The sequence below is a fragment of the Abrus precatorius genome, unplaced genomic scaffold (genome assembly GCF_003935025.1).
Source record: "Abrus precatorius isolate BTA unplaced genomic scaffold, Abrus_2018 Scaffold11, whole genome shotgun sequence".
Classification (NCBI taxonomy): domain Eukaryota; kingdom Viridiplantae; phylum Streptophyta; class Magnoliopsida; order Fabales; family Fabaceae; genus Abrus; species Abrus precatorius.
In genome coordinates, this window is record NW_020874303.1 from 28330017 (window position 1) to 28354070 (window position 24054).

A 24054-nucleotide genomic window follows, 5' to 3' on the forward strand; every position below is an offset into this window, starting at 1 on the left:
GTGTATATATATAAAAAAATTGGATGTATACCTAATAGATATTTACAAAAAAAAAAAATTTAAATTGATCAGATGTTTATCTACTCACTGAGATTAAACTTGAGTATGAATAATTGTTAAAAATGATTTTCCAATTACGTCAAAGAATTTTGTTTAAAACGCTTTAAAATTCATAATTAAATTGTTTTTTTTATAATAATAATAATAATAATGTTCACGAATAGACCCTTAAAATGATTATCCACGCAAGTACGAGTAAGAATAGCGGTACTTATCTTAAATAAAATTATAATGCTATAATACCTTCTCAACTGTCATCCTTACGTCTAACTAGTGATTAGCCACACATTTTAACCACTTTTGTTTTATTTTGGCTGAATGAGACGTTTTCAAATTGTGAATAAATACTCAATACTCATAATATATTTTGAGTTTATTAAATATTTTTAAAAAATAAAGATATGGAAAGATACGTAATCAAGAGTTATAATTTTCATATATTATTAGTACAAAAGAATATTATTAAATAAATAGAAATAACCTTAATCATGTTTTTTATGTTCTAAGTCTTTCATGTGAGACATGAGTTACATTGTGGCGAGGTTTCTTTGGTTAATTTGGCAACAGAAAGGATGAACATACACAAGTGCTTGGTTGTATTGTAGTGTTATTTAATGCATCGCATAAAAAATCCCGGGACAGCTGCCACACTGCCTCCATAATATTCGAATCAAGTTTTCTCTTAACTGCACTAACTTTCCAATTTTTTATTAAAAGTTATGAAAAAACGCTTTGAAAATTAACCACCGTCAGATTTAGAACTGCACCTTAGTTAAAGGAGGGAATCGAGTTCCACAATGAATGCATGCATATGAATTTTGTACTTGTTATGAAATAAACATGATGGTACTCATGTAGGAGGGGTAACTAAGTGTAATTACAGAGGTAACTTAGATTTAAAATTTTCCCAGAATGTTAAAGAATGAAGTGTGATCCGTTAGGCATAATTGCATCCACTTTTTATGCACACATTGCATTATTGTGTATGGTGCAGTGCAGCATAACAAGTAACAACAACAGTGGAGGTAATAAAGTCATTTCACCTCGTACCCTTCCCATTTTATCAACTAAAAATTTGGATTTATTTTCTCGCTTTCTCTCTTCGGAACTGCACTAGTGTCTGATACCCTCATATTCTTTTTCTTCCTAAAAGAGGGCATTATGGTAAAATCAGTCACGCAACATCCTAAATCTGAAACCGAAGATTTATGGCTGTGTTTTGCTTTTCATCGGCTGCACTGCATAACCAGAGAGAGAGAGGAATTATTGTTATTATTATTATTATTATTATTATTTAAAAACAACTCTTTTCTTTCTCTCTCTTAAAGCCCACAGCTACCATCTCCACCACCCTAATCACAACATAAACACAAATAAAAAGAAAAAATAGAAAAAAAATAACTCAGCTGTTGCTTTTGCTGCCAATCGTCCCGTGAGTTGAGTGATTCACTTGAAGAACCAAAAAAACAAGTTATAATTTTTCCGCCACCTTTTTTCTTTTTACTTCCTTATCCGATTTTGGGTTCATATAGATCTGAGTAAAATTGCTGGGTTTTCATTTTCCAACCCTTTTCTGTTTTCTCTCTCTTATCCAGCACGTGTGAAACAATGGAGTCAGATCTTCAGCAACAGCCGCAGGTAAATTCTTCAGGTTTGACGCGATACCGATCGGCGCCGAGTTCGTATTTCACCAACATCATTGACCGTGAGTTCTACGAGCACATTTTCAATCGACCTTCTAGCCCCGAAACAGAGCGAGTTTTCTCACGCTTCATGAACAGTTTAAGCGGTGAAGGTGCAGCAGAGGAAGCACTCGATCAAAAACTCTCTACTGATTCTGCAGTTAAGGAAGAGATTAACCAGCAGCAGGAACAGGTCATCAGCGATGAACACGTGGTTCTCCAGCAGAGTAATAGTATTGATAATTATAACTCTGCTTCTCAGACTTTTTATCAAAGCTCAGCAAGACCACCTTTGCCAAATCAAAACGCGTTTTCAATGGAAGTTAATCGGTTGCCGCAGACGCAGATGAAGACCGGTGGTGGAAATCATTCCAATCTTATCAGACATAGTAGCTCACCAGCAGGACTATTTTCCCAAATTAACATTGAAAATGGTATGTTGTGTATCCACTTTATTTTCCTTTATGTTTTTTTTTACTATTTTTGTTGAATTTTTTTTTCTTACAAGGTACAATAGCATACCCAATTTCTTTTTCTACTTAGAAAAAAAATAAAAATAAAAATAAAATTTTTCTTGGAAAAATACTAATTCAAAATTTTTCATGCCCAAATTTAAAGTTTTTTTTTTTTTTTTTACACTACTGTTAAATCACCAAAATTTGAAAATTTCTGATTATTATTTGTTGTTAAACCTATCAGTGATGAAAAAGGAAAAGCCAATTTATGTTGGACTAGGTTTGGGCTAATTGGGGTATTTGGTATCATATTTGCCCCAATCTTTGTATTTGTTTACACTGAATAATAGGTTTGTAGGTTGTCATAATGACGTTATGCAAGCTTAATTGGCAGGCTATGATGTTATAAGAGGCATGGGAACTTTAGGGGCTGTTAATAACTCTATCGAAGAAGCGAAATTTTCTACTGCAAAGAGGTTGAAGAATCCGCAAAACTACTCGTCAGGGCGAATGTCATCAATAGCTGAAATTGGGGATAAAGTCAATAGAGAGAATAATCCAGACAGTGAAGCTTTTGCTGAAAGCCACGGTAACGATTTTATCACAGGTTTCCAAGTTGGTCCTTGGGATGATTCTGCATTGATATCTGACAATGTTAGTGGTCTAAAAAGATTTAGAGAAAACGATGCAAAACCATTTTCTGGTTTAAATGCAGCTGAGACTCAGGTAGAATAATAGTAGTAATTCTATTATGTAGTATTATATATATCTGACATTGGTCTTATCTTATGTATGTTTGTCAGTGGAATGTCATTGACGTGATTTTGTTGTCTTTAATCAGAATGAAACTGGAGGACAGTCTCCTACTCCTTTGGCCCATCACTTGAGTTTGCCAAATACTTCAGCTGAAATGGCAGCCATTGAAAAGTTTCTGCAGTTCTCAGATTCTGTCCCATGCAAAATTCGTGCCAAACGGGGCTGTGCCACTCATCCAAGAAGCATTGCAGAGAGGGTACGATTTATTTTATTGTAACCAAATGTTTCCCCTTTTTCTATCCTCACTTGTACTTCATTCTTGATTCTAAAGTAGACAACCTGATTTCCCCACATCACTTTTCTCAATTTGGAAAGCATCAAACAGTTTACATTGTTACTTATTGGATGCTAATAAGGAATGATTAGAGCAAGTGGTGGGTATCCACAGTGGAGTAATGTTTTTTTATTAATGGTTATTTTTGTTAAAAATTCCTTCAGGTTAGAAGAACTAAAATTAGTGAGCGTATGAGGAAACTACAAGATCTGGTCCCAAACATGGACAAGGTAAGAGTACTGAGACATCATGGTGTGTGTTGATACTGGAGAGTGGTGGCATAACGTTATTTCTCTCCCATTTGTAGCAAACTAACACAGCAGACATGTTGGATTTGGCCGTTGATTACATCAAAGATCTTCAAAAGCAAGTTCAGGTACTTCGAAAAGCCAACTTTTATCAATTATCAACAAAGTCAATATGTCATTTATTACTGTGGCATTTTACCCATTAATCACTCACTTTCTTCCCACATTCGTCTATATATATATATATATATATATATAGACACTTTCAGATTGTCACTCTAAGTGTACGTGTTCAAAAGAGCAGCAACAATAACGGCAAAGAAGACCAACTTAATATATGTACATATTAGCAATAATTTGGTCGCAAAGCTAGAATCTAGAAGATAATTAGCGTTTCTATGTTTCTGCACTTACAAAGATAAATTTATTTGGCCCTTCATGTATTAAAAAAAAGGGGATAAAGATAAATTTATGTAGCTGTAGGGTGCGAGTGTGCCACTTCTTCAACGGTTGCGGAGGTGGGGGAGAAAAATCGCTTATAAAAGTTGACTTTTGATGGTGCATGAGCAAAGCGTGTGTGTAGAAAGTTGATGTTGTAACTTGTAAGTTTACGCCATTGGAGACCCCATTTTAGGGGATGGAAAAATGAGAAAATTTATTGGTATTGCATTAACGTACGTGTTTGGTTTCACAATGAATGGCATAGGAAACATGGGGGGGCCGAGACCGACATGGTTTCGTTGGTTATACAGTAAATGTGAGGTTTACCGTTTTCTTTCCTCTAGATGTGTTCGATAAAGCCAATACGGTGGTTGTCATATCCATTTTTGGGGTTTCATTATCTCAAGCCATTTATGAATGGTGCAACTTCCTTGTTATGAGGATTGATTTTTGGATGCTATCTATCGCCAATTTCTATTCGACTATTTTAGTTTTCAAGATTCATTAAATTTCTCGTCCTTTAAAAATCCAATTTCATTTACTTGTTTTTAATATTTAGATGATTTTTTTATATATATTTACATAAACTTGACGAAAAACCAATGATATTTAAAGATATTAACAAATAAATTTCATAATATTTAAATGGGCTAGATTAAAAAAACACAAAATGACACGTTTGCTCAACTTCTAAAATGAGTTAATTTACTATTGTTGTTGGTGCCGCATTAGGGAAGTTTTATTAAAGGGAAAAACAGACATGTATTATTTTGATTTGGTGGAATGTGTTGAGTCACTTGAATTGTCTGATAACTAAAATGAACAGGGAGAAGAAGAGAATATAGTTGGGGATGGATGGGCGAAAGAGGAAAATGAAATGGGTTTTGAGTTACTGGGAATCGATATGCTTTGGAGAGAAAAAGTAAATATCGATGGATATGGAACAGCTGGAAGCAATGGACGGGACGAGTCAGCATATCCCTGTTGGTCCAAATGTGGGGTCCAATTTCATTTAAGTGAATGCCATGTCACATATGATGTCACTCAGCGTTGAGGGAGGTAGGTACCTGCATCAACCTATTAATGGAAATAAACAATTCACAACAATGTACAAATAATTCAAAATTCAACTTGATCAATTTTTGCTCATTATTATCATAAGGTTATATAAAATAAAACTTTATTAGATGTGTGAAGTTAACGTTTCTTACCCTTCATTTGATTTTTGATTTTTCGTAGCTGCTAAACCAAGTCTTTGGCATGTAAAATGGTTGAATGAATCAGTCTTTTTCGATTATTATTGATTCGGATGGGGATGGGGATGGGGTGCGTTGCCTGCAACTTGCAAGCGTCTTTTGCAAATTTGTGCTTTCGTTTCTATTAATCTCTTTTTCTGGGGGCGGGGCTCATCTGAATATGTCAAAGCACACGGATTCATAATATACCAATTCACCCATGTTACGTCCTACAAAGGGAAAGAGATTCTATAAATTGAACTCATTTTCTCTTCTCTTTATATCGATATCATATTATTCTATCAATTTTAACTATTTTTCTTCTGATTCCATTCAATAATTGTTTTAATAAACTAAACATGTTTAATTGCTAAATCCATCTGTTATTAAATGTGATAAAAAATAATAATTTTTTACTAAAATTTATAGTATATAATGTTATTGCTTTAATAATTCATGATATCATTTCATTTTTAATAAAAGAATACATTGTACGTAAATTATTATTTATATTCTTAATACATGATAGAAAAATCGTTTTAATTATTCTATTTTAAAAACTATATAAAGTTAGATTAAAAAAACAACAATAGGTGACACAATCTAGGAAAAAAAATTGATCTTGATTGTGAATAAGTATTTATCGTTTTTGCAAAGAGGAATTGGTTGGTTAAGTTCGGCCAAGGCTTGGATTTAGGCCTAAGAATATTTTTAATTTATTAACAATGCTTTTTATTCAATTTTTTTTAATAACGGCTTGATCAACAATACTTTTTAATCTATTTACTGATGGTGCATTTAATAAAAATAATTTTTTTAATGTAATCATAATAATTAATTTAGATCATATAATTATACATAAATAAAAACTAAAATTAATTAAAAAGACAAAAACTTAAAATGTTTATGATTTTTATGTTTTAATGTTAATTATTGATGATAAAATATGTAATAGATATTTTTAAAATTATCAAATTGGCGCCATGAAAATTGTCGTTGTAGTAGTTAAAAATACCTTTGATGTATTATCTATTGTTTGATCTTGTGTATAAACTATGAAATTCTCAAAAGCGAGGAACGAGTTTTTATATTAAAAATAAATAGTAAATTTGTAAATAAAAATTAAGCATGCATCTGTCACAAAAACACTCTTTTTTCTTTTGGTAAACCAAACAAGTGTCTTGCAGTTATGATTTGTAAGCATGTAATTTAAAGCATGATTCTATTAAAGAAAAAAAAAAGCTAATGAAAGAATTAGAGCTTGTTTATTTATTTTTTAAATACAAATTTTTAAAGTAAGCTAAAATAAAATTTATTTGTTAATATAAGTTTTATTTTCTAAATGTTTTTTTAAAATATAATTTTTAAAAAATAAAAATAAAAATAGAAACAGTCAAGTCCTTACACTCTTAGTTATTATTTTGTTTGAGAGGAGAAGTAGAAAAGAAAAAATAAGAGATTTCATACAAATGTATTTACAAGTATTTGATTATATTATAGAGGATAAAAGGTAAGATAATGATAAAATAAAAACATTATTTTTTGTAAATCTAACAATTGTCCTAGGTTATAATTATCTCTCATTAGCAAAAAATAAACATTTAAATCACATATACTTACTAATGATAACAAAAAAACAACAGAATGAAAGAATAACGCTATTAGTTAGTGTTTTGATTGAGAAGAATATAAGAAGTAAAAAACAAAGTTTTTTCATACAAAATAATTATTTAAATAAAATATCATAATTATTATCTATTAGAGTTGTAAATAAAAGCAGTAAAGATTTTCTCCAACCCAAATAAAATATAGGCTTTACTGCTACACCTTTATATTTAAATAAGAGTATGTTATTCCAACACTACATACTTTATTATTTAAATATAACATACTCTAATTTTAAAATGCATATTTTTAAAATATATTTTTATTCTTATGATTTAAAATTTTAATACCTAAATTAATTACACACATAAATTTATATATACAAAATGTAATTTTTTTATTTATATTCTTATCTTTGATAAAAATATAGGTTCAATTTTTTTAAAAAAAGTTTCAAGAATGTTTAGAAAAGTTTACAATAACAATTTACGTCCTTTTTACGTCCTTTTTAAGTTATTTTGATAAAAAATTAGATAATTTACTAAAATAAATTATTTTCAATTTATGTTATAAATTTCGTAATTAAATTTATGATATACCGTTCTAAGTATTAAAAAATATTAAATAAATACTTAAATTATCATTCAAACATATTCTTATGCATTAATATTTAAATATTTAAAATATATTTCTTAAAAAAAATCGGAGAAATAGGGTAAACAGAGACAGGAAAGAAAATTGTTTGGGGGATGTAAGTTTTGTCTGCATCGAATTTTCACCATTTCTCCGTTTTGTCTTGGAGCATAACAATATCACTGCTTATTATTATTATTATTATGTTGTTGTTTCCCTCTCAATTTCAAATGTTTGAATGCACCGATAAAACCAAACGCTGAAACGCTGCGTGTCGTTTCAACCACGCTCCCATGGACGATGACGTTCCACCATCTCCATTCGTCGTAACCGTAGCTTCATTCTCTACCTCCCGGCGCCGCCTCTCCGCCACATTCGCTGAGCCGAGCCGCCCTGTCTCCTCGGCGAAGCCGGTGGCGTGGATATCACTCCAGGGACGGATACTTAACGCCGATGAAGCCAGCTCGGCGCAAACCATCGGTGGCGGCTTAAGCGCAGAGGAAGCCCTGGCTTGGAACCTTTTCCCTCCCGTTCAAAGGTTCCTCATAGTGGCTGTCATTGGTGCTGCCGTTGCACACTCCCAAAAGAACCTTCAGATATGTCACCTCAAAAAGTCCGTTGAACTAAGGGTAGGGTCCCTAAATTTGCATTTCTCACTTCAATTAATTTAGTGCATATGATAGTAACGTGAATGGAGTCGATTTCTTTGTACTCAACTCACTTTCAATTTAATAATTTACACATATTTAGTTGGGGTCACTCAATTGTAGCTAGCGTTCATTTTTCGTGGCAATAAATTGGATTACCGTTACGGTTTCCGCTTTCAAAAATCAATGCTCGGTTCTAATGTATGCAACATGCACTGCTGCTTAATACCCTTTGAAAAAATGATTCTATCACTTTAAAGTTTTTTTGTGATTTTACTGTTGCAAAAAGGGCTAGGATTCTCTATGTTGATTTTTAGTAATCTGTGTTTACTCCAATTTTTCTACTTTTGTTGAACATGGGGCTGTTTCTTTGCTGGTCTGCAATGGTGTTTTTGATTTATTATTTGTAATATAAATTTCTTTGCTTGTTTGTCTGTCTAATTTGTTATCACAAAAAAAAAGTGATATCGTTGTATTTAATCATTTTATTACTATTTGCCAGGATCAGGTTCTGTCTAGCATGCAGCAGAAGCTTGACAATCTCTGCGAGCTGGTTAATAGTTCTAAAGAGCATTCAACTACCGCCATCGATAAGTCACCCACCAAGGATAGAGAGTTGGAATTGAATGAAACTTTTGGCACCGAGAAAATTAAGTTTGTTGATTGTGGTTGTTGGCATTGTGAACAGCACTCTGCTTTCTTTGATGAATTGATGGTAAGAGCTCATCCTTACTTACGCTGATTATACTATCATTGCTTTCTTTTGATGTTGCGGCGCAATTATAACGGTGCATATTCCCTAACACACAACAACTTGGCTTTGATCACTCATTGACTTTGTCTGCAGGGTGCCTCTGTTACAAGAGCCTCCTGTGGAAATGAAGTGCTCCAGTATAAGATGCCCTTCTCTAATGAAGAACAAGAGGAGAGAAGAATGTCTGACTTGTCAGATTGGGCTTCAAGTGTCACATCTGCTGCTGATATTCAGGTACTATTTTCTTCAGATTCATCTTTGTTGGGGGTGCTATACGAGCAAAGGGACCAACTTTTCATCTAAGCACCTTGAGTAGCATCAACATTTGATTGCACGGAATATGTGTAATTTTGTAAATGTTTACCTTTTAGTTAAATGGTGACGTTATTCTTTTTGAAGAAATTGGTTTCTTCTTTTCAATTTTGATTGAACAGATTAGTGGAATGTTTTTCTAAGGCTATGTGATCTTGATAATGATTTTTCTGTAATAAGGATGTCAGAGATGAAAAGCATCAAATATTTTTGTAGCTTGTTTTCATTCTAAGTCCTGGACTTTAATGGGAACCAGGATAATTAATACTAATTGTTTAACTATATTGTTGTATTGGACATGGTTAATTGTAATTACAAAATTGTATTGATAGTTGGTTCTACTTTCTTGCTTTCTTTTTTTTTATATATTATTTTTTCAGGTTTTCTTGTGTTATATTAGTTCCATCATCATTTGAATATTAATTGCGAATATACATTTTCTTTTCTTTTCCTTTCGGATTCCTTTATCATGCATTCTGTTATCCCCAGTTAAACAGCTTAGCTGAGGAACAAGATATTTATAATCTTAAGAGGGACTGTGAAGAGAAGGATATCACGATAAAGGAGCTAACCACACTGTTGAACTCTTCTGAGGTTGCCAATTACAAGGTAATACTCATCTGCATTTTATCCTTGGAGATGATAATTTGCAACTTTTTTTCCCGTTTTAATCCACTCATTACTCTGGTATTTAAAACAGAGGGTTGCTGAATTAGAAGACATCGTACGGAGGAAGAATTCAACAATTTCAAAATTAAAGAAAGACTTGGTGGTTCTAGAACAAACGGTAAGATGCAGCTATACAAGGTGTAATAAACAAAATTGGGACGCACCGGTTTGGTCTTTGATGTCTTGCATGATAAGAAGCCAAACCCAGTAATTTGAATTATAAGTATACGTTAAATTACTATATGCTCTCAAAGGATTGCAAAACAAGAAGAGTTTCTTATCTACAAATTTCAAATGTTTCTTATATAACTGACTCTTTCGCAATTAACTGCAGGTTGTGCAGCTTTCAAGACTTCGCAGACCCTCTTTCTCTACCAGCGGATCAAATGGCGATCAATTGCCGCACATGACCGATAACCTCATTTATGATATGGATAGCACCACTAGCTCCTCATCTTCTGATTCAGATTGTTCTCCTACCTCCATTGCACCAGACCTTACGGGTGATGTCAATGTCCTGAATCAGGGTTCTGCTTCCACAATTGATCAGAAACCTGCACCAGCAAAAGTCTTCAGTTCATCAAAGAGAGTTTCTGAACGTCATTCCAAATCTCGATCCCTTAGTCCTCACAAAGAAGTTTCAACTGGCCGGAAACCTAATGCATCTTCTTCAGGCCAAAAGCAATTGTCAGCTCGTGGAGACTTAAAAAAGAATAGAAGACGATCTCTTAATGGAGACAAGGGTGCGACTGCACATAAGAAATGGGTATAGTAATGAGTAAGTAATCTAGAATCATGTCAACATTGTTACTTGAATTTGCCATAACTTTTATTTCACTGTATTTTGATCCTCAACTATTCCTCTGACTGACTGACGCTGAATTTGAAGCTAAGAATCTTGGCATCAAAGCTTCAAATATATTATCAAAAGCAGCAAATTTCTTCACATGATCCAAAATTTTTTTTACATAAACTAAGCACCAAGTCACCAACTAGTGCCACGAATAAATACATCTTTTTGGTTTCTCGTTTTAGATTGAAATCGTCTTATATTAAGAGGTGACTTCGCCATCTTTTTCTCTTTGTAGGCTGCTGTGGGAAATGTAGGTCGGAGGGGACAGGTTGCGCTAATGTTCTGCAATTAGCCAATGCGATCGTGTCAAACATAAGATGGTAAATACTCTCAAGGCGTCTATACTATTTAAATACTTATTGCACATTATGGTTTAGATTGATAATTGCAGATCGCAGCATAGGGATTTTATTTTATTCAAATGTAGTTATTAGTAAGTGCTGTGTAACGGATGTTTATTTGTTTTATAAATATCCTAATGGACTGTTTTGGTCATTAAATTTGGTCGATCGATGGTCCATTTGTTTATCATGTGATTGAAGAAGCTGAAACGAGTGAAACCTCGATGTCGTGTGAAGCTTAACTGGCTTAAAACTCCTAAAAAATTCATATTTCTGGGTTTTCGAATGACACTTATTTTATTGACTCATATTTTTCCTTTTTTATAGTCCAAAAGTAGAAAAGGACTGAACATGTTTGATCTGAAACTTTTTATTCACCTAACATCTAATTGATTATAATTTATTATTTTATTACTGTTAAATATAAATTAAATATAAAAATTTTTAAATTTATACTAATATAAAAATATCTTCTCTTCTTTATATATATATATATATATATATATATATATATATAAATAAATAAAAGAGAAGTGTCAACAGAATATAATTTTAAACATATTTTTATTAATAATTAAATTTTAAAAATATTTAAATTTCATTCTTAGTTTAATAATTTATTCATATTTTTATAAATTTTAAATAATAAGAAAATTATATAAAAATATTATAAAATATATTCCTTTTTTTTAGGGGGTCAACTATTCCCTAATTCTTCTGGTCTGCAAAATGGATTGAGGTGTGCGCAACAAGCATATGGGCGTGGCTGCGCTTTGCAATACGAATTTCATTTGGTCCAACGTTTTGAGAAGCTTCCCACCAGTCAGACTCAGTCCACGTATGTACACGCCTTTTCTTTGTCGGCGGATACTGCATTCATCGCCCAGTTTCTAGAGTCAACACACTTTTATGAGGAAATATCTATTGAATGAATACAATTTTTCAAATATTAAAGAATTTCCAATTTAGGTTTTCTTTATAAAAAATTACAAGTGATTACCACTTTCATCCCTAAATTTGCATGTGTTCATCAGTTTTGTTCCTAAGCTTTTTAAAATATTACATTAATCCTTAAAATTATTATTTATATTAATTATTGTTGTTAAGCAACGTTAAAAATAATTAATAGGATAACGAGTTGACGTATTAAATGAATATGTCAAAGAATAAAATGACGTTGCTTTGTAAGTTTGAAAGGCTTGCAATGAGAATGCAGATAGAGAAAATGTTCTTGTTAAGATGGAGAGTGAAAAAGTGAGCAAAATAGTTGACGAAAAGAGAAATTTTGCTAGAGAAGTTATTATGAAACGAATCAAGTTAAATGGTTGACTAAAATAGAAATTTTGGAAATTGTTGTGGAATAGATCAAGACGAGTACAACCAAAGAAAAGTTATGTGATGGTCATTAAGAATGCCAAAGATGTTTTTATGAGATTGATCGAGACTGAGTGTAAGAAAAAAATGATGTTACAATTGTAAGGAACTTCGCAAAAAAAAATCACTTTGAGACAAAAAGATAAGTTTCAAAGCAATGAAGTTGGAGAGGTTGGGAATAAGACATGAAAAATGGTTCTATTACAATAAATTTTAAATTTTACTTTTATTAATTGTCGGTTACTTTTATTTATTATTTTATTGCTGACTTATATAAAAAATTTCTATATCTCAATTTTAACATCAATATAAAATAATAGAATATGTTTTTCTCTTCTTTTTTTTTTTTATCTATTTGCCTTGTATCTTTTCTTTTTTCTTTTTATTGAAATGCATCTTTTTCAAGATGGTATCTAGAACTAACATGTTTTCATAAAATTACATTCTCATTCTTCAAGATTTATAGAGTTCTTGTTCACCCAACGATTATGGCAAGTTCAGGAACACCTACACATCAATTTGCATATTACAATACCAATTCTTTAAATCCTTATTATCTCAACAATAATGAAAACACAATTGTGGTGCTTGTTAATCCTCTTCTAAATAACAAAAATTACTATTCTTGGGCTCGGTTGATGAAGCTTGCTCTAAGATCAAAGAACAAGTTAAAGTTCATTGATGGAAGTTTTAAAGAACCTTCAGAATTTGATCCTATGTATCCAGTATGGGAGAGATGCAATCTCGCTGTTGTATCATGGTTGTAATATTTCATTTCAAATTTAATTCTTCCTTCTATTGCTTGTATGGATAAAACCTATGAGATATGGAAGGACCTGAAAAATCGTTTTTCTCAAGGAGATATATTCAAGATCTCTAATCTGCAAGAAGATATTTACAAATGTCATCAAGGTACACAAACACTCACTGATTACTTCACTTAATTAAAAGTTATGTGGGATGAATTAGATGAATTACGTCCTCCCTTTTAATGCAAATGTATCACACCATGTTCTTGTGGATGATAAATACGATTAAAATCTATAGGAATTAAGATCATGTTATTCGGTTTCTCAAGGGATTAAATGAACAATATTCACAAGTCAGGTCTCAAATAATGCTTTTTGATCCCTTACCCCTTATTATCAAGGTTTTTTCCTTAGTAATACAACAAGAAAGTTAGATGAATATAAGAGACAATAACATCACCTTGGAATCAAAGGCATTAGCTGCTAATTCAAAACAATCACCACAACATTATGGACAAGGCAGAGGAATAAATAACTTTCAAAATAGAGGAAGAGGTAAAGGAAGAAACCAGTACAACAATAACAATAGGCGAATTTGCTCACATTGTGGTTGGAGTAATCACACTGTTGATATTTGTTTTTACAAACATGGTTTTCCTCCAGGTTACAAAATTAAAAAATATAAAGATAAATGCAGCTTATGAAGATTTTACTCATTAGACACATATGATAATGGAACCAATACTGGAAACAATAATATTACTTTCACTCATGAGCAATATCAAGTTATTTTGCAGCTTTTACAAAAATCTAAAAATGGTTCATCCTCCACACATGCAACAAATATAGTGCAAAAGAAAAGTCTAGTAAATGCAGCAAGTAAACATTCCAATTATTGGCTCTTAGATACAGGTGTCAATGATCATATTACTTTCATTCTTGAAAATTTTACTAGCTATCATTCTATTAAACCTATTGCTATTACTCTTCCTAATGGTCAAAAGGTCCTTACAAACATATCTGGCACTTAAAATTTTCAATGATTTAATTTTGCATGATATTTTTTATGTGTCAGTTTTTCAAGTAAATCTTGTTTCTGTGAGCAAACTTGCTAAATCTTTACAATGTTCTCTCACTTTTTATCATGATTCTTGCATAACACAGCAGATTTATGCCAAGAAGAGAATTGGTTCAGCTAAATTGTTCAAGGATCTTTTTGTACTTGATACTACCAATCAATCTATTTTTGCTTCTAACTTTGAATAATTGTAATTCATGCCATCTAGATGAGAGTGCCTTATAGCATTTCATAATAGGACATGTTGCTGATAACAAATTTAGGCTTCTATGCAATATGTTTCCCTTTATTCCATACAATAAAATTGCTCCTTGTGATATATGTCATTTAGCTAGACAACAAAAATTGTCTTTTTTTTTTTAGTGAAACTCATACCAATAATGTTTTTGACTTGATTCATGTTGATATATGGAGGCCATATTCTACTACATCTATTTTGGGACACAAGTTTTTCTTGATCATGGTTAATGATTTCACTAGATTTACTTGTATTATTCTTCTAAAATCAAAATCTGAGGTTAGACTATATATTCAAAAGAAAACTTAAGTGTATTAGGAATGATAATGGAGCATAATTTATGATGCTTGAATTTTATCTCAATAAAGGTATCCATCACCAGACCTCTTGTGTTGAGACATCCCACAAAATGAGGTAGTTGAGAGAAGGCATCAATATATTCTCAATATTGCAATAGCCCTTTTTCATCAAGCCCAAACACCAGAAATCATGTTGTCTTTTACTGTTAAACATGTTGTTCACCTCATTAACAGGATTCCTTCAACTTCACTTGGAAATAAGTGTCCTTATGAACTTCTTTATTTTGAACCTCCTACTTTAATTCATCTAAAAGTCTTTGGCTGCCTTGCCTATGCTCGTACACTTGAAACACAGAGAACAAAGTTTGATGTAAGAGCTTGAAAGTCAGTCTTTTTGTGTTATAAGGATGGCACAAAAGGATATCTTCTGTATGATCTATTATCTCATCAAATTTTTACTAGCATAAATGTTCTTTTTTATGAGAATGTGTTCCCCTTCATCCATAGCTTCGATTCTCCTTCAACAGCTACTCCACTAAGATTAAACTTTAATGATAGTATCATTAATGATGATTCTCCACTTATGATAGATTCCACTCCATCTATGAGAGCTTCCTTTGAGCTTATTACAGAATCTGAACCCTTATCAGTCATTCTAAGAAGATCCTCTCGCTCTAAGCGCAGTCTAACTTATTTAAAGGACTACCATTGTTATTATTCTTCCTATGTTACAGCAGCTAATTCTTCTAAAGTTGTCTATCCTTTATCTTTTGTACTTAGTTATTCCAAGTGTTCCCCTCATTATCAACACTTTTGTTTTAATATCATTAAAAATTCTAAACCAACTACATATCAACAAGCTTGCAAGGATGAATGTTGGCGTAATGCTATGAAGGCTGAATTAGATGCTCTTGCTTAAATTGGTACTTAGTCCATTGTTGTGGTAAACAACCCATAGGTTGTAAATAGGTTTACAAAATTAAATACAAAGCAGATGGTTCAATTGATCGATATAAGGCACAATTAGTTGCAAAAGAATATGCACAAATGGATGGAATTGATTACTTTGACACTTTTTCTCCTATAGCAAAGTTCACCACTGTTCACATTTTGCTTGCAATTACTGCTGCTAAAGGTTGGTTTCTTGAACAATTGGATGTGAATAATGCTTTTCTTTATGGTGACCTTCATGAAGAAGTATATATGAAACTTCCTCTTGGTCTCTCACATGTTTCAACCTCAAAGGTTTGTAGACTTCATAAGTCTTTATATGGCTTGAAACAAGCTAGCTGCCAATGGTATGCAAAATTATCTACTATTCTTATTTCTCAGAATTATAAACAATGTGCCTTGGATCATTCTTTATTCACCAAGCTTTTTGGGAATTCTTTTACAGCACTTCTAGTATATGTTACTGACATTTTGCTTGTTGGAAATGACATGACTGAAATTACTCGTATAAAAAGATTTTTAGATTATGAATTTAAAATAAAAGACCTTGGTCACCTGTGATATTTCTTGGGTTTTGAAATTTTAAGATCTAAATCTAGTTTTGTTATCAATCAAAGAAAATATACTTTGGAACTGCTTGAAGATGCTGGTCTATTAGCTTGCAAACATGTTTCTACACCTTTAGACTCTTCTATTAAACTCTCTGCTAATATGGAACCTCCTTATTCTGATGCCTCTACCTATTGAAGACTTATTGGTCGATTGCTATATTTAACTACAACAAGATCTGATATTTCCTTTACTGTCCAACAGTTTAATCAGTTTGTTTCAAATCCTATGACGACTTATTTTGACGTAGCTACCATAATTTTAAGATATTTAAAAGGATCTCCTTCCAAAGGATTGTTCTTCTCTTCTCAATTTGATTTCAAAGTTGCTGCTTTTACTTATTCAGATTGGGCAAACTGTAATGAATCTCGTCGGTCTGTTTTTGGCTACTGTATTTTTCTTGATCCAACCTTGGTATCTTGGAAGTCGAAGAAACAATCCACCATTTCTAGATATCTCTGAAGCCGAGTATCGAGCCCTTTCTCATTTATCATGTGAGTTGTAATGGATTGTTACATACTTGACGATTTTTAAATCTTGCCTTCTCAGCCTGCTGCTGTGTATTGTGACAATAGCTCTGCCATTCATATTGCCAAAAATTCAACCCTCTATGAGGGTACGAAACATATAGAAATTAAGTGTCATGTGACTTGAGAGAAACTTCAATATAGTCTACTTCAATTATTTCTTATTTCATCCTCATATCAGATTGCTGATATTTTTACTAAAGCTTTACTATCAATTCCTTTTCAAAACATTATATCTAAATTGAACATGTATGATATACATAATTCACTTTGAGGGAGGGTATTACAATAGATTTTAAATTTTTCTTTTATTAATTGTTAGTTATTTTTATTAGTTATTTTGTTGTTGATTTATATAAGAAAACTTTGTATCTCAACTTTAACATCAATATAAAATAACAAAATATATTTTCCTCCTTTTTCTATCCATTAACTTTGTATCTTTTCTCTTTTCTTTTTATTGAGATGCATCTTTTTCAAGAGGTTCACATTAAGCGCCAGGATCCTCTCATGTTCGATTTCGAACATGACGGTCATGTTCGCATGTTTTTTAACTTTCGCTTAAGCGAAATTTTTACTCGCTTAAGCGAATGTTAAAAAATATGCGAACATGACCGTCATGTTCGAAATCGAACATGAGGGGATCCAAATCCTCACATTAAACATGGCTTGGTGCTTGTGTTTTATGTTGCGAGGCTTTTGGACATGTCTCAAGTAATTTTGAGTTTGTGGAACCTTGAACAAGAAGAATAAAATGGAAAAATATCTTATGCTTCAATCTCGTTCTTGGGTATGCGTCTTGTATGAACAAGAATTTTGAAAAATTCAATAAGGATTTAGGTATCTTGTCGTTCAAGTTTTACAAACTGAGAAGGTTTAGATTGAGAATGCGTTTGAAGATTTTTTTCACTAAGAGTGAGAAGTTGCGTTGAAAAAGTGATGTGACAATAATGGTACATAATAATTTTACTGCTCGTAGAGTCGTAGGCCACATAGTCTCGAATCGCATAATAATCTTTCAATTTAGTGACGTGAAAATGCCATACAATATCATCTAACGTGTTAACTTTTCAGTTTATTGATTTTTTTTAATGTTAATATTAAAACTAACACAATCTTTTAAAAACTTTAAAAATAAAATTGACGAATGCATATAAATTAAAAACAAAAGTGGATATTCACTTTTTTCATATGGGAGTAAAACAGTGTACATATTTTTAAAGAACTCTGTGCAATATCTAATCAATGTTATATGGCATTTGACTGTGTCCTAAATCAACTGAAGTTAAGATCACTGTCATACTTGGTGAAGTGGTATGTTAAGGATATTCTAATGATTTATTGAATCTAACTTATCAATATCAATTACAATTTATTAACTTAACTTGTCAGATGATAGTTTACTTTTACACGCTAAGTGAGCTTTGTTATATTTTTATATATATTTTAAAAATAAATAGTAAATAAAAATTTATTTATTTTTAAAAATATTATTATTATTATTTAATAAATAATTTTTTTACAAATATAGAAAATAAAAAATATAATAATCATTTTCGACTAGACTGCTAGTCTGCTACTTTCCAAAATTATCGTTAATACGTACCCTCAATTTTTAATCTGATTTATCAACTTTGGAAGTCTAAAATCAGTAACTCATAATCAGTACTTTCAGATTACGACAGTTAACAAACTTAATGCAATAGTCCTTAAATTTTACCAGAAAAGCCAATTTCTTACTTTTAGTGTCTGATTATATCAGCTACATAAAAAATTGTGATTATAATAAAACAATTAAAATTATTATCTTAAGCAGTGAAGTGTTAAGTTAGTTTAGTTTTTATCATATAAAACTAATACATCAATAACCATTTGACACACAATGCTTTTTAACAAAAACATCAAATAAATTATCGTTTGTATAATCATATTATGCAACGTAAAAGGATCATCGTATAGAAGAATGCTATGGATAAAAAACGCTAGTTATAAAACCTTAAGTCAAACGCGTAGTCATTGTTTATTCAAAATGAAATAGATGTGAAAATTCAAGTTGTTTGTCGAATTAATAAATTAAGCAATTAATCTTTGGTAAGAAGGCTGATTATTACTGGAAATATTAATTTAAAATGTATTAAATAAACACTTTATTACATTAGAAGTATGATAAGAATATATAAATATAATTAGTAATTTTAACGAATCATTGAAAGATATTAATTAATGTTTACAAAAGAAAATGGTGGAATATTCATATATGTTTGGTGGTATACGAAATTAATGTTAGCTTGCATTGCAGGAAAGAACAATGGAAAGAAAAATGGTCAAAGTCTACAACACCATGGAATTGAAGCATGCTTCACATACTTTTCCATAAAGTTTTTTACTGATACTTTATTGATGTAATCACAGAATTATCGTGTTTCCATTGTTAACCTCGATTCTTTGACTCGCACCAATATTCATAACATATAATAGTAATTACTTTGATTGGAATTCACAGCGGAATTTGCATGAAACGAGAATGGATAGATTATCTCAAAGCAGCTCCGATTCACCGAGCAGAGATCCCAAAGTGCTTTCAATCGAATGTCTCAAAGGAAGTTCAAAAGCCGACGAGTGGAGCGGAGACATGCTCCAGACCGGTGATATCGTCGAGGAGCTCCGGATCGGATCCTCCACAAACTCTCAGATCCGGTTCAAGTCGCCAATCAAGGGAGGGAAGAATGGCGTTCAGAAGATTCTCAACGACGCTTACAAGAAGAAGGAGACATCCATTGTGGTTCGGGTTCGGCGAGGACCCGACGAGTTGGCGGAGTTGCAGGCGTGTATTGTGCCGAACGATTTCGCCGCCAAGAAGCAGTTGGTTCTCCGGTCGATTTGTGACCCGAATTATGTGGTCGGGTTCTTGGATCGAACCGAAGCTGAATGCTTCGGGCTTCAAGGTACTATACTACTCTCCTCCCTCGGTTTTTCCGTTTGCTTTTGACTTTTCAGTGCGTTTGGAACAGAACAGTTCTTCACCGCCATTTCAATGGCGGCGTAATTTTCTTTCACACGGCGCATTCACTTTCTGTGACTGTATATGACGTTAATAATATTTTATTTTTAAATATTTAAATAATTTCTATCTTATATATCTATAATTTATTCTAATTATTAAGACAAGAAAGATATGCATTTTTTCATCAAGTATAGGAGGACTCTTACAATTAAAAATTAAAATTAAAATTAACAAAGTAAAAATTAATTTTGCAATATTTTTGTTGTTTTGCTTGATTAGCTTCTCACTGCATTCGTTGGTGAGGTATTTAATGCACGAAAGGAATTGCCCGCTTCTGCATCCACGTTGGATCTTCCGCACGTGTATTAGGTCCATTTGTCTCTTTCATCCAACTGCAATTTATTTGTTTTACTATTACAAATCATTTATTTATATTTAATAACTCAAAATTAAGTATACTCAGTTATATACACAGTGTCCTCCTTTTATTGGACTAAATTCTCTTTATGGGTCAGAGTATTATTTGTATTTAAAATGTTCGAAAAACTTTTTTTTTCCCCCTCCATTACATCATTCATTCATCCTATATTTCATTTTTTGTTGTAATAAGTATAGTGAAAACTTTAAATTAAAATAGCACTATTCTAAAATTTACAAACTTTGTTAGATTCATGCACCGTGCTGTGTGAAACCTGTGACTTCCTCTTGTGAGGTCACCAATGATGAGGACGATTGGTCTGTCCATCCAATTCTCTTTATTTTTTCCCTTTTTGCTATGGATTCAGGAAACGATGTTTTTCACACAAAATCGTTTAAGTGTCTTCACCTAAAAGTTTAAACTTTTGAGATAATTGGTTCATGAAATATTATGGAAGTCTTTACAACTAGTGTTGACCCTTACCTCCTGCTTTTTCTATAGCTTTTCAGATATTTAATTTATTAAAAATATAATAAAGAAGAAAATTCTGTAGACCTAGGATTTCTGTTGGCTATCATTTGATTGATTAATGTATATTGACACGTAGTAGTCATTGTTACTATTGTGATAAAATTGGTTTTGTTAATCTGGTGTAACGTATAATCGTATATTATGACGAAATGGAGCTTTGATAGCTTCACAATGAATTAAAATACCCCCTTTTGATTTCGTAATGCTGTTCTGCCTTGCAATACTTCAAAATCCCCTGATTTCTAGCATCATACATACTGTACCACTAATTGTAGTCTCATGAATCATCACAGATTTTACCTATCGATATTCTTTAAAATGTTATGAGTTAATTAAACTTAATTTAATAATTTTACTTGACTCTAATCATTACATTTAATAAAAGTAATGTAATTTGAGTTCTTTCTCGTGGAGTAATAACTTATTTTACGTGTTAAACTTTTATTATGCAGCTCCAAGATAAGCTGTGATGGATTTGCATTACTGACTTCATGAACAAAATCTAAAAAAAGTAATGTTAATCATACATTTTTTAATAGTTAAAATTAATTAAAAATTATATATGTTGCATTCTTTTTTCCTATTAAATTAATGTTTTTTATATATTTTAAAAAAATTTAATAAATTTTAACTAACAATAAAAAATATGTTAAAAAGAGTCTTCTTCTTGTTGCAGACTCTTATTTGTATGTTACAATGAGGCTTAATATTTATGTTATGTTGTCACCTTAAATACTGAACTAAGCTTGAACATCTGCTTATTGTTTTTAATTTAATGGTTCTCTCCTTGCAACTAAGTTAGAGTTAATTAGTTTTTGTCAGTTGTAATTTTATTGCAAGAATGTAATCTTACCATATGACAAAGCATTGTGAGTCTTATCAAACATTCTAGTTTGAACATGCACTCTTGTAATGAATTATTATTAGCTTGTGTATGGTTAAATAAGATTAAGGATTGAAACTCAGAACAACGCAGAATTAATGCATCTTGCACTCGCCATAATTTATTTTGGGAAGTTGTAGCGCCGCTTTGTTTCAATATCTACCCACTTTTGTTGGCTGAGAATCTCTAGTTATTTGGTCATCACTGGAATTGTAGTTTCTTTTACTCTTTTACTTTCTCAGATCGTATCTAATCTGTGAACAATTGCAATTTGCAGCTTCAAGGAGCACTAGGATGGTAAGTGAGCTAACCAGGACCAAGCTACAGGATGGATATGTTTCGTATTCATGGGAGAGGAGGATGCAGGAAATGCTATCAGTTCCGAATTCTAGCAACTTTCTTTCCATATTATTCCTTCCCAAAGCTTCAGATCGAGTAGCTTCTCGCTACAATGATCTAGAGGACACCCTAGCCAGGGCAAATGCATGGCTTAATGCAAGTCAAGCTTCGGGGATTTCTATAGTCTTCATGAACATCCAAACTGAGTCCCTACTAACTAAGGTAAACAGTCACTCCCTATTCACAATAAGACTCAATCAGGTGTGCCATTCATGAGCATTTAACTACAGAGATTATGCTTGGAAGAATTGGTTAAGAGCTTCTACGACATTAGATAGTAGCATTATCTATGCTTCAAGCCCAAAACTTTTGGTAATGTTGGTTCCTAAGGCCTTGAGGGGATGTTTGTTTTGCCAACAAACTGAATTTCCATTTCAAAGGCTGGAAGGAAGACTAATATTGAGGTCCATAAATGGTTAATTGAAGTGTTAGTTATAATGTTTTATACCTTTCACGATATATATTGCAGTTGATCATAATTAAGGAAACATAATTTAGGTCCATTATCCATAAAGAAAATCTTTAATTTCTTTTCATGAGAGAATCTTTGCTTTGCTCTTTGCTGGTTGTTGTTGTACAATATGACACATGGAGATTTCTTTTGATTTGTGCGACAGATATCGGGAGAGACAGCTTCTTCCACTGTAAGTGCAGGATCATTATCTGACTTAGCTAACCTGGCAAATGCAAGCCTTTACGGCTTTGAAGATTATCACGGAATAGACATAGGTGTTGTTAGAGCAGTTCGTCTATGGTATGCTCCCGTTGGAGGAGAATTTTCTATTGAAATTAAACTAAAAGAGGACGATTCAAAGCTTGGTTTTGCCATTAGTCGTACAGAAGAGGTCACACTCTTGATATGACCCTTATACTATACATGGTTAAATTAAGCACATCATATCATATTATTTAAAGTTTTAACTAATAAGCTGTTTTGTAATTTACAGGGATTTATCTTCATCTCATCGGTTATTAATCAAGAAAATGTACCAGCTACTCGGTCAGGCCTTAGTAATCTGTATAAACTAGCAACAGATACTTGTAGGTTGTTGGTAGTTTCAAGAGTGTCAAATCAAAAAGTCCTTCCATGGATGGTTTCTTCTACCGGAGCCATTCGGTGTTATGACACTGTTTCAGTGAGCCAAAAACTTTCCTTGCACCGACACACCACAGTTCCCATTCTCCTACACTTCTTTCTATGGGACCGAGCTTTAGCTACTTCAAGTGGAGGAAGCAATAGAATTAAGGTTCTGCCTTCTTCTGTGTTGTCAGCACCTTCTGAAGGTCAACTAACATATCATCCAAACAAAACTCATGCACTGCCATTGCCCCCTGAACTTTCTGAACCGAGTGATATTACCATTGAACTTTCGCAGTCTAGGCTTGAGAGAGACACAGCTGGCGAATTCTCTTTTAGATTCCACGATTTTTCCTTATCTAGCAACTGGGTGTGATCGCATGTGAATTATGAAATGATGGTTATGCAATTGTAGTTTGTTATTGTACATATATAATGCACATTGTTTCATACTTCAACCTTCTAGAGCTTGTTTTGCCTCACGGAAAAGCAGAATAATAAAGCATTCAGAATACGTTATGAAACATTTTTTAGTATTAAAAGATAAGATTCTCTCTTAACTGACAGTTGAAGATTATTTCTTTTGAAAAGTAAAGATTATTGAAGTGGGTGAAAATAGTTTTATCGAAGTGGCCTCAAGATGATTTCTAGTTCTCTAATTGGTGAAAGAAATCTCGTAACTGTTTCCTTTCTGTGATTAAGTAGTGCTGAAAATGATATGGTTGGTTCACGTACTCTTACAATGGATTCATTCTGAATTCTGAATGACAGACTTGTTGCTAGGCCCAAAGTAACTTAACTAAGATAGTTGGTTTGTCCAATTTTATTTTGGTTCATCCGCACCTCAACCCAATTAGACCACTTGCTAAATAGTGATATTAAATTGAACGT

The 24054-nt window shown here is 32.1% G+C and overlaps 3 protein-coding genes across 7 annotated transcripts; all 3 read left to right on the forward strand.

Annotated features, from left to right (window-relative positions):
* The first annotated feature begins 1331 nt into the window (after window positions 1–1331).
* LOC113854522 (transcription factor bHLH122-like) lies at window positions 1332–4481 on the forward strand. 5 transcript variants are annotated; one of them, XM_027485540.1, is made up of 8 exons: window positions 1365–1492; window positions 1656–2176; window positions 2592–2923; window positions 3039–3209; window positions 3452–3517; window positions 3595–3663; window positions 3805–3874; window positions 4019–4247. In XM_027485540.1, the coding sequence occupies exons 2-8, from the start codon at window positions 1669–1671 to the stop codon at window positions 4075–4077; spliced, it is 1275 nt and encodes a 424-aa protein (XP_027341341.1). In that variant the 5' UTR covers window positions 1365–1492; window positions 1656–1668; the 3' UTR covers window positions 4078–4247. The 5 variants fall into 5 exon arrangements, with proteins under 5 accessions (XP_027341342.1, XP_027341341.1, XP_027341340.1 ...); XM_027485539.1 differs by having other exon boundaries at window positions 1371–2176; XM_027485542.1 differs by having other exon boundaries at window positions 1373–1530; window positions 3795–4247.
* Window positions 4482–7531: 3050 nt separating this feature from the next.
* On the forward strand, window positions 7532–11182 carry LOC113853951. The gene is made up of 7 exons (XM_027484691.1): window positions 7532–8078; window positions 8599–8811; window positions 8944–9084; window positions 9652–9771; window positions 9863–9949; window positions 10166–10609; window positions 10920–11182. Exons 1-6 carry the CDS (start codon window positions 7743–7745, stop codon window positions 10601–10603), a joined length of 1335 nt encoding a protein of 444 aa, XP_027340492.1. The 5' UTR covers window positions 7532–7742; the 3' UTR covers window positions 10604–10609; window positions 10920–11182.
* An 8180-nt stretch (window positions 11183–19362) lies between these two features.
* On the forward strand, window positions 19363–23540 carry LOC113853950. Its single transcript, XM_027484690.1, has 4 exons — window positions 19363–19795; window positions 21964–22247; window positions 22703–22930; window positions 23033–23540. Exons 1-4 carry the CDS (start codon window positions 19375–19377, stop codon window positions 23537–23539), a joined length of 1440 nt encoding a protein of 479 aa, XP_027340491.1. The 5' UTR covers window positions 19363–19374; the 3' UTR covers window position 23540.
* The last annotated feature ends 514 nt before the right edge of the window (window positions 23541–24054 follow it).